Raw genomic sequence first — 11,761 nt, forward strand, 5'->3', positions numbered from 1 at the left:
GAGACTGTGTGCAGCTTTACTCTTTGTTTAAACTCATTCTGTAGGATTTATAAGCATTTTGAGAAACGAGGACGTCACCAATGTCCTCATATTTCACCTCCTTTTTGTTATACCTGTGTCATACCCATGTCATTATACAGATTTGTGTCCTGATATGTCACAAAAACACGCACACACATGCACACATATGCACACACACACACACACACACACACACACGCACACACACACACACACACGCACACACACACACACACACACACACACACACACACACACACACACACACACACACACACACACACACACACACACACACACACACGCACACACACCCGCACACACATAGGGTTTAAAGTGACCCTATTATGGTTCTGACCCTCAGATTGTGTTCTTATCTAACTGCTTCTATCCGTCGTTTAAATGTTAATTTCAAGAGTTCACACTTCGCTCATGATTTATACATAGCTTGTTTGGCATGCTATCCCTGGAGAGAGCCCTAAGCTCAAGGGATCCTCGAGCACAGGGCGCCCCCCTTTTGCAGAGCAAGGAAAGATTGAGCTCAGGTCGATCTCAAACTCCCCTGCTGCTAAGGCCAAGGTGAACTTCCTGAGAGTAAGACATTAGAAAAAAGATTTAGGCCTATTTCATCTATAATATAGAGCATATTTGGATGGTGGGAGGAAACTGGAGAACCTGGGGGAAACCCACGCAGACACGGAGAGAACATGCAAACTCCACACAGAAATACCAAATGGCCCATCCAGGACACAACACCATTGGTGAGGCAACAGTGCTAGTCACTGGGATGCCGTGCTGCCCATTCTGGATAAAGGTTGGAAGAAGGGGAGGAGGGGGGTTTCTTCCAGATGAAGTTGTAGAAAGGAAATGAGCCCTGCTGAAAAATCCAGCTTAAACCAGCCTAGGCTGGTTGGCTGGTTTTAGCTGGTTGACCAGGCTGGTTTTAGAGGGGTTTTGGCCACTTCCAGGCTGGTTTCCAGCCATTTCCAGCCTGGTCTTAGCTAGTCAGGCTGGAAAATGACCAGCTAAATCTAGCTAAAACCAGCTTGACCAGCCTGGTTTAAGCTGGATATAGCTGGTTTTGGCTGGACTTCCAGCTTGGCTAGGCTGGTCAAGCTGGTTTTAGCTGGTCATCTCCCAGCCTGACCAGCTAAGACCAGGCTGGAAATGGCTGGAAACCAGCCTGGAAGTGGCCAAAACCCCTCTAAAACCAGCCTGGTCGACCAGCTAAAACTAGCCAACCAGCTTAGGCTGGTTTAAGCTGGATTTTTCAGCAGGGAGGACATAGGTGACTCGGGATCCTTAGATTGGAGAATCATGATTAGCTAACGGAGGCCAGCTGGGTTAATCATAAGCACATGTTCCTCTCAAAATTAGTTTAAAATTAAACTTCAGTAAAATATTTCGTATTAGAATGTTGTATTTGATTTTGTTCAGGATTACTATCAAAAAAATTTGCTTAATTGACCAATCCCTAATATTTAAGTGACTAGTCTGACATTAGTTCTGAAATGTGTGGTTGTTAAGCTAGCTGTCAGTAATGTAACTCTTACAACATGTGTTGTTTGCAATGGTGTAAAGTACTTAAGTAATGGACTTCGTTACTTTACTTAAGTATTTTTTTGGCTACATTTTTAATTGAATGTATGTACTCCACTACATTTGAACCGACGCTTATTGTTACTTGTTACATTGTGATTGTGCGCGACAAGCTGCGTCTTTATCTTTCAAGGCTAATTTGTTGGGCGAACGAGGCGATGTCGCCATCTGCAGGGTGCTGAAGGTAGGTAGGTACCAGGTGTTTAATTAGCAACATGGCTGCAGCAAATGATGAAGCCGAAGTCGGCACTTCAAGCAGTGTCAGCACTATAACCATTCATGGCCTTACCTGAAAGAAATGTTTTCATTTGCTGAGGTGCAGAATGGCTCTTACAGGATGCAGTGTTTGTTTTCCACGAAAATAAATGCTTTTAAGAATTCATTGTCAAATTTGAGAAAACACATTGAAGTAAGGGTCTATTTTATGTTAATTTAATGTGAATTTAGTTAATTTAATAGTCACTGATATGGCAAAAACCACTGCAATATGACATGACTATTCGTGATGTATTTTTCATTGAATTAATATGTAGTTTACTAAGTTGAAAAATAACACTGCTCCTCTTTGTTTAATTTTAATACAGAGAAAACCTCCTAATCAATTGAAAAACTACTCAAAATAAAAATATTGCCCCCCTTTGAGACTGAGAGGTGAATCACATGAAAGTCAGCTCTGATTTTTTTTTTTTACTAAGTTTTACAATTTTTTTTTATTTTTTGAAAAATTGTTTGTGCCTTTTTTGAATTTTTGAGTTTGAGACCTTTTTGTTCAATTCTTTAAATCCATTTTGTTCTGCCATTTTGAAACATTGAGGTGTTTAATGTAATTTCTATATAAGGAAATAAAACTTTGATTGGTGTTCTTTGAGATTACATTCAGTATGAGTAAAATACTTAAAAACTTTTAAAATAAAAATATTTTAAAATCTTTTAAAATTGGATACTTTAATACTTTTACTCAAGTCTTATTGGAATTGGTGACTTGTAACTTGGAATGGAGTAATTTTTACAGTAAGGTACCTGTACTTTTAATCAAGTATAGTTTTCAGGTACTCTTTACATCTCTGGTTATTTGGAAGCCTCAAAGTGGAAGAAATAAGTAGATAAGTTAAACCTTGTTCACTTTACCCCTTTGACCTCTCTGGTCTGTCTCAGTAAAGTGAGACACAAGATGCCTTTTTAAAAACACACACACACAAAAAAAAATCATATTTTCACTTTCCCTCATCCTTAATACAGTCTGATTCCATTCTGAATTATTGAGAAGTGTGTAAATTTCACTGATATAAAATTTTAGTGGCGGTTCATTCCGCTGTGGCGACCCCAGATTAATAAAGGGACTAAGCCGACAAGAAAATGAATGAATGGATAAAATTTTAGCTTGCTTAGATAGGAGCAAATGTAAAAAAGTCTTACTTTACCCCACTCTTCCCTAACTTTACTTAATTTTTATGGTAACACTTTACAATAACAGTACATGAATAATGATGTATTCATATGTAAACTAAACATTACTTTATTATGAATTAATGATGAGTTAAGGTATGCACTAATCATGAATTAACTTTAAGTACAACATGAGTCACATGAGTTCATGTTTAAATAACGACTACCTTAATTACTTGTTAGTACATGTTGTTAATTAATGTATTAATTAACATTTAAGTTTAGGCTAAATGTAACCAACATGTACTCATGAGCTGTTAATGTATAGTTATGTCATGACTTTACTTGGAGGGGCACATCACTAACTCATCCTTAACTACTTATGAACTCCGCTTCATGTTGATGTTGACAGAACACTTTTCTATTGTTATTCAGTGTAAACTCACTAGTTGGACGTGCATAAGGACTTCATGAGTAGTTAAGAATCGGTTAATGATGATGTGCCCCTCCAAGTAAAGTCACAACATAATTATACATTAACATATCCTGAGTTCATCAAGGTTAAATTAAGCATAAACTAATGTGGTAATTAATACATTAATTAACAAACAATCATGAACTAACAAGTAATTACGGTAGCCATTATTCACACATGAACTCATGTGAATCATGTTGTAGTTAAAGTTAATTCATAATTAGTGCATACCTTAACTCATCATTAATTCATAATAATGTTTAGTTTACATATTAATACATCATTATTCATGTACTGTTATTGTAAAGTGTTACCATTTTTATAAATATGCACATTTCATTTACTTAATAACCAGAAGGCAAGGAGTTTACTCACTTTTTAAACTAATCATTGTACAGTGCAGTTATTAGTTAGCGGTTCCCTCACCTGTCTAGCTCCATCAGTCAGTTGGAGCTCAAGGTTTTCAGGCTCATCAGCTTCAAATCTCTTCATGCTTCTGCTTTATTCAGCTGAATATCTCCTTGAGATGCTAAATAAAATGAACCCGCAGCTCAATTCATACACTGAGCTCAAATGAAAGCAGCACAACAACAACAACAAAAAACAGCAGCTTCACATCAGCGTGTGCTGCATATCGAGCGAAACACTCCTTGTGTTTGTCTTTCAGTTATTTGTTTCTCAGTCAGCCGTACTGAGTCGTAAAGCACATGTGTGTTAGACATTCAGCTACACCCTCACGGCAATAAACCGAGATGAGCTAACAGTTATCTCATAATGTGGAATCAGAGGTCGCAGAGCAACAATGCAGGATTATGTTTACAGGGTCAGTTTATAGCACTAGTCAGTGTTCTGTTTTATCTGATTATCACCATCTAATCACCATATTAAAAAAATAAACGCTGATGAAGGCTCTACTTTACGAAACTACATTAGAATTCAGAGTTGTTAGCATTTTGCTAAGCTAATAATGCTAAGCTACTGTTACAAAAAACATAACTTTCTATATTGAGTTTTTGGAGGTCCTTGAAGACTAGTCAGGTCAGTGCGGTTCATAATAATGATAATAATCATAAATATAATTCAGGCCTTTGATATTGAAGAAGACAATAGTGACCCTGCTGACCCTAAGCTGGTTGGCTGGTTTTAGCTTATCGACCAGTCTCGTTTCAGAGGGGTTTTGGCCATTTCCAGGCTGGTTTCCAGCCATTTCCAGCCTGGTCTTAGCTGGTCAGGCAGGAAAATGGTCAGTAATATGTTTTATTATTATTATATACAAAAGAATAAATAAATAGTATACAATAGCAGCAAATACATTAGCAAACAGTTCAGCTCATTAAAATTAGCTAAAGAAATCGAATCAAGTTATCAAATCTGATTAGCCGTTTCTTCACTGTATAACTTACACATTCTGATTAAAGAGCAATGAATTAATCTCTTATTCATTTAGATTTTTTTTCGTTTGATTACGTTAAATAACAGGTGACACTGTAAAAATGCACACGTCTAATGTTATAATTAAAGCATTTGATTGCTTTCCTAACTTTTTACGCTCATTTAGGACAAAATTAGTTGTGTTTGAAAAAAAAAAACACCAAGATCAACATCTTTAGATGTTATTATTATTAATTATGTGTATGTTTCTGTTCAAACACGCACCCAAAACCCAGACTTTTGCTCCACTTCAAATCGCGTGTACAGAATCCGTTTGAGAAACAGCGCCTATTTATCACTATAGAGAGCGTCAGCTGACAGTCACGCACTGCTATATAGGGAATCCCGCCGTTTTTATAATTATTTCAAAGTGTTTTCATGCCTAAACAGAGCGAAAGCACAGAACAGACTCACATTTAAGAGTAAGGGTGACCCCTGGTGGTTCGGCGGTATGGGTTGCGTAAAGGGATGATCGTCTCTTTAATGTTTATTTACCACCCTTCAGAGAAAGACTAAAAAATACGGAAGAAATACGGGAAAATACCTTTACGGGATGATACCGGGATAGAACTGTAAAATACGGGAAGGGCTGACAGGTATGAGAGTATTGGAATTTGATGACAAAAAAAACATGAGTCAAGACTTCATTAAAACATATAGAGATTTATTCCTACCTAATACACTGTAAAAAGTGAAAACCTAAACAAACTACTTCAGCTTGTTACAACTATATGAATTAGAATTAGAATCTGTTTCCAACTTAATTTATCACGGTTTTCAGTAATAAATAAGTTCACCCCCCAAAAATGTGTGCTGTTTGTTCCAACTATTTGTTTAAAATGAGCTGTAACAATTTTTGAGTTTTTTAGGGGACAACTTAATTGTTTTATGTTCAATCTGCTTACATTTGTAAAAACGATTTAAGTTAACTTAATTTATTGGTTTGAGTTGGGACAACATGAAGGAATTGTGTGAAACTCAGCATTTTTTACAGTGTTTATTCCTTTAGGTGTAAGAAGTTGAAATCATTTATTTAAGTTGATCTAGTGAGGCTTTTTTTCAGTGTATAATAAATGGCTTTGATTGTCAGCAGGAATTCTTTGCTACAGGGCCGTGCACAGGGAGGTGGCTAGAGCCACTTGCCCTCTGCCCTCATTGGCTGAGGTGCCCCTCTCAGCAGGCGCTGATCCCTCCGGTCTTCATTTTGCCTTCACCCACCGCGTTGAGCACCTGCCCCTGTGAGGGTCTGTGCACGGGCCTGCTTTGATATGTACTTCACAACAGTGATAATGACAACATAGACTCGTTCTGAAAACGTAGCCCTATATGCATTTTTGGAGATCGCGCATTATGTAGCCAGAGCTCTGTATGGCTGCATTTCATCGTTAAAATGAACGTTACGGGGTGGTATGATGTTATTTTCAAGCTTACCTGCTGACCGCTTACATCTGTACACTCTCAGAAATAAAGGTACGTGAGCTGTCACTGGGGTGGTGCAGTTTAAAAAGGTACACATTTGTACTTAAAGGGTCAGTATTGGTACCTCAAAAGTATATATTAGTATCTAGAAAATTTAAGAGGAACACTTTTGTACTTTTTAGGTACTAATATGTACGCTTGAGGTATTAATATGGACCTTTTAGGTACAAATTTGTACCTTTTGGAAAGGTACCACCCCAGTGACAGCTCGCGTACTATTATTTCTGAGAGTGTATATACGGCTTTTTTGCTGTTACTAGTTTTTCCAGTGGCTTGCCAATTACGCTGGAGGATTTAAGATGCAGAGTGGAGTTGACCGCAATGACTGGATTCGAGGAACGCCAAAGAAGGATTTCAGAAAGCAGGTAAGACAAAAACAAAAGCCAAAAAATAAAATAAACACGTAAATAACAGGGTGAGAATGTGGTAAGATCTAAAAACGTGGTACAAATCAGGCAGCCGCGGGGGCTTTCCTTTTTCTGGATTGCTTTTGAAAACACTATCGGTTGGGTTTAGGGAAGGTGGTCGGTGGGGGATCAGTCAGTCAATCAGTGGACAGCGGCCTCTGGTGGTTTTTTGTAACAAGAGCAAGCGCAAATGGCATTCAAGAGGAATTTAAGAGCTGAAAAAGCATACACAGCCTCTGGCGGATTCTCAAAAACAAAAACTGCTGAAAAACGTAGCTCCTGGGACGTATTTGGCGCTCTCCAGAAATGTATATAGGGGTACATAATCAGAACGAGCCAAGTCATAATGACTTGACGTGCTAATGATCTGAAAGTCTTTTGCAAGCTTTCCATTTGCTTTATTTCCTGAGTTTCTGCCAGAGCAAATCCGGCTCATTCGAACCAATGGTTTCCCATACAGTCCCTGTTCCACTCCACGCGACACAGCCAGCACCACTCGAACTTACACTGCGGACGCGGACACACCATGTGCATACAGCCACCTAAACAACAAGACAACACAAACACAAGATCATAATACACACCGTGACTAGATTACGAGTGCCTCATGGCGCAAAGAGTTTTCAAGGTTAAAGATAAAAACAGATAACCAGACGATAACTGATGAGACTGTAAGATAAACATTGGTGCAATCAAGCAATATCATACTCTATGATAAACATGAGGCATTATTAAAGGTCCCGTGAAGAGCTTAAATATAATTCAACATTATCTCCATTGAAACATAAAGACAGGATGTGACATACTTTGAGAATCTACAAATACTTAAAAATGTATTCAATGAAGATGCTCAGTTACGGTCCAGCGGAGAGCATCAGGTACTAGTAGCATCAGTGTGGCAGTAAAGTATTGTAAACCCGCAGGGGCTGGAGAAAGAGTCCACCAGTACCGTTTTTCTCCACAGGAACTTGGCATTTGGGGCAGGGGTGAGTGGTTTTGGTGATGGTCTCCTGTGAGGCCTGTTCCCATCGAGCACGAAGAGCCGCTTCTTCATCTACAACATAACCCTGAAACACACACACACACATGCATACTTTAACTGTTAAAAATTATTAGTAATTAGTTATTAGTTAAAGTTATTAGGTTTTCTCCGGGTGCTCCGGTTTCCTCCACAAGCCCAAAGACATGAGTTATAGGCAACCCAGGCTTATTCTGGAAACGTAGCCCCACGGACGTTTCTGGAGACTGTGAAATACATTCCGGGAGGTACGTATTTGTGCAGTTTTTGCTTTCGCGAATCTGTGCGAGGCCACTGTGCACACTTTTTCGCGTCTCAAAGGTCTCTTCGCGAGCCGTTCGCGCCCGCGCTTTTCTTGCGTGAAAAGCCGCCGCAGGCCGCTGTCGAGCAACCGACTGGCTGAATGACTGAACGATTGACTGGGTGGCCAGCCAATCGACCGACCCGGCCACCCTCCTCTTCCTTCTTCCCTAAACCCAAGCGACGATTTACAAAAGCCGTGCAGAAAAAGAAAAGCCCTCGTCCGAATTTGATAGCGTTTTTTGGATTTCACTGAATTCTCGCCCCGTTACGAACTCGTTCGCTTTATTTTTTGGATTTTGTTTTTTGTCTTACCTGATTTCTAGAACTGCTTTTCCCCGGATTCGAACCCGTCGTCGAATGCGCCCGGCTCCTCCTCCTCCTCCAGGCCTCCGCTCCGCCGATGTAACACGACGAGCTAACCGGACAAACTGGTTGCAACGGAAAAGGCCTCCACATGGAGGAGTTGAGCTTTCAGCCCCGTAGCGTTCACTTGAAAATACGAAATGCAGCCATACGCACCTCTGGCCATGTAAATCACGCTCTCCAGAAACGTCCATGGGTCTACGTTGTCAGAATGAGCTTGGGTTGGCTATAGGCGGATTAGGCAAGCTAAATTGTCCATAGTGCATGTGTGAATGAGTGTGTTTGAATGCTTCCCAGTGATGAGTTGGAGCTGGAAGGACATCTGCTGAGTAAAACATATGCTGGATAAGTTGGTGGTTCATTCCACTGTGGCGAGCCCGTATTAATAAAGAGACTAAGACGAAAAGAAAATGAATAAATGAATGAATGAATAGTTGCTTTGGTGGTTTATAAGAACCATTCCATTGGCGAAATTTATTTTACACTCAAGAAAATCTGTATTATATGGCTTTACCCAAACCTTACCCCTAATCCCCACCCTCACAGGAACCCTGTGGTAAAGTTTAAATGTGAAAAGACTAAGTTAAGTATAATTATTAACAGTTTTGAGTTACGAGGGCACAGGGTATGAACCGCCTCAGCATTGTCATACCCATGACATTGTACAAATTTGTGTCCTCGTTAAGCAGCAAAACCAGTAACTCTACAACCCTAAATCTGAAAATGTTAGACAGTATGGAAAACACAAATTAAAAAAAGTAGTGATTTCCAAATTGACTTTGACTTGTATTTCATTGCAGACAATATGAACACAAAATATTTCTTGTTTCGCCTGGTCAACTTCAATTCATTTATAAATATACATCATTTCCTGTCATTCAGACCTCATTTAGAAAAGTAATCAGGTAATTTGGTTAAATAAATGTCAGAATTCTGCCACTCCGGTCTTGTTAATTCTGGTTTTGGTGGCAAAGTCCAGACACAGTCCTGTCTTTTCTAGTATGTTGTGCTCGCCTCGAGTTTTCTCGGGTTGAGCACTCATTTTCTGTCATTGTGTCTCTGTATGAGCGCCAACCTGGCTATGCTCGGGCTGTTTGCACTCCAGCTTGAGATGGGAATGCGAGGTTTGGGAGAGCTTGGGTTACATTGAAATTAGTTTATGCCTTTTTGTTAATGTTTTCCCCCTTGAGGTAACTTGATTTTCTGTTTATTTTATTTTATTACTAATAAAACCCCATCATTTTCCCTGCTTTTGAGTCCTCCCTTCTTTTCCCCACCCACACCCGTGACAATAATGATGTGGTTTGATGTAATCTGAGAAGGTTTTTTTTTGTCTTAATGACATGCAGAGATGAATTGTTCACCACAAAATTAGCAATGTGTGTTAACAAAATCATTATGGTTAGTTTTGATTTCATTTGTACTTTAAGGTGTGTGTATCTGACCTGCAGGGCTCCTGCTGATGCTGTGCTGGTTGTGTGTCTGCAGGGACCCTCGTGAAACTCCTCTTTACAGTCTCTGCAAAACACAAACTGACACAAACAGCAAATCACACACAGATTAAAGATTTAATATATATATATATATTTGCTTTTCTTTTTTTTTCATAACTTGTTTACTTATTTCTTTTTAGTTTTTTTTACTTAGTAATTTAAGTATTTACTTATTTATTTCTTTACTTATTTCGTTTTAGTTTTCTTTACTTCGTAATTAAGTTATTTACTTATTTATTTACTTACATATTTATTTATTTACTTACTCATGTACTTATTTCTTTTTAGTTTTCTTTTTCTTTACTTAGTAATTAAATCATTTACTTATTTATTGATTTTTTTATTTACATATATTTACATTAATCATTTATTTCTTTGCTCATTTACTTATTTCTTTTTAGGTTTATTTTTCTTTATTTAGTAATTCATTAATTGATTAATTTATTTACACAGTTATTTACTTATAAATTTTTTACATAGTGATTTACTTACTTATTTTTTACATAGTTATTTACTTATTTATTTCTTTACTTGTTTACTTCTTTACATAGTTATTTGCTTATTAATTTATTTAATTATTTATTTCCATAGTTATTTATTTATATATTTCTTCAATTATTTATTTATTTGCATAGTTATTTACTTATTTATTTCTTTACTTGTTTACTTCTTTACATAGTTATTTACTTATTAATTTATTTACTTATTTATTTACATAGTTATTTACTTATTTATTTATATATTTCTTTAATTATTTATTTATTTGCAAAGGTATTTACTTATTTATTTATTTACTTATTTATTTATTTACATAGATTATTTATTTTTCTTTACTTATTTATTTTGTTTACTTTTTGTTTATTTATGTACTTGTTTGTTTATTTATTTACTTATTTATTTACTCACATAGTCATTTAATAAATTTTTCTTAGTAATTAAATTATGTATTCTTTACTCAGTTACTTATTCCTTTTTAGTTTTCTTTTTCTTTACTTATTTATTTATTCATTTACTTAACTATTTACTTACTCATTAAATTACTTAGTTACTTACCTACCTACTTACTTAAATGATTGTATTTTTTGTTATTTAAAACTTCCCTTTCAAGTCTTTGGTTAAACTAGATGTTAAATTGAATGGAAATTACATTTTATATTTTCTGGGAACCAACTACAATGCATTAAGTTTCAATATTTCGGGCCATAAATACATTTTTCTTTAAACAAAATGTTTTGCTTCCTTTCAATAATCACTTCAAATGATAAACAGGCCATTAGGTATTGTAACAATTGTATTAAATACTATATGAACAACAGGGAAATTATATTTAGACATGAAATCAACATAAGGTTAAAAAAAGTTCCCTTGTAGAACTTATGAATTATTTACTTATTTATTTCTTTACTTATTTCTTTACTCGTTTCTTTTTTATTTTATTTTTCTTTACTTCATTTATTTGTTTATTTATTTATTTTTAGTTTTCTTTTTCTTGACTCATTTATTTACTTATTTATTTACTTTTTTGTTTATTTATGTTCTTGTTTATTTATTAATTAATTTATTTACTCATCTATTTACTTATTTGCTTACAAATTAAATTGCTTATTTACTACGAAATGACAGGGGAAAATGATATATATTTTTATGGAAAAAATATCTATTTGCTGTAGACCATTCTGATATGGTCATTACACTGTAAAAAGTATCTATAAACTTGCAGTTTTCCATATTTTGTGATTCATGTTTATATATATTTTTATTTCCCCCTTGTTATTTATGCTTTTGA

The 11,761-nt window shown here is 36.3% G+C and overlaps 2 protein-coding genes across 4 annotated transcripts in view; both read right to left on the minus strand.

The window, feature by feature from the left end:
* The window catches only part of si:ch73-193i2.2, a 29,332-nt gene extending 25,110 nt beyond the window's left edge, over positions 1-4,222 (minus strand). For both annotated transcript variants that reach the window (XM_073920527.1, XM_073920528.1), the window contains exon 1: positions 3,908-4,222. In XM_073920527.1, coding sequence (XP_073776628.1) covers positions 3,908-3,973 — 66 coding nt within the window. In that variant the 5' untranslated portion in view covers positions 3,974-4,222. The remainder of the gene's footprint in view (positions 1-3,907) is intronic.
* Positions 4,223-6,586: 2,364 nt separating this feature from the next.
* Positions 6,587-11,761, minus strand: part of prkn (parkin RBR E3 ubiquitin protein ligase) — a gene marked incomplete at its 5' end in the record, with an annotated part of 163,018 nt that continues 157,843 nt past the window's right edge. Inside the window, 3 exon segments of one of the 2 annotated variants that reach the window (NM_001423707.1) lie at positions 6,587-7,340; positions 7,748-7,865; positions 9,928-10,014. In NM_001423707.1, coding sequence (NP_001410636.1) covers positions 7,231-7,340; positions 7,748-7,865; positions 9,928-10,014 — 315 coding nt within the window. In that variant the 3' untranslated portion in view covers positions 6,587-7,230. 2 annotated transcript variants of the gene reach the window in all.

The sequence above is a fragment of the Danio rerio genome, chromosome 13 (genome assembly GCF_049306965.1).
Source record: "Danio rerio strain Tuebingen ecotype United States chromosome 13, GRCz12tu, whole genome shotgun sequence".
In the NCBI taxonomy this organism is placed as follows: domain Eukaryota; kingdom Metazoa; phylum Chordata; class Actinopteri; order Cypriniformes; family Danionidae; genus Danio; species Danio rerio.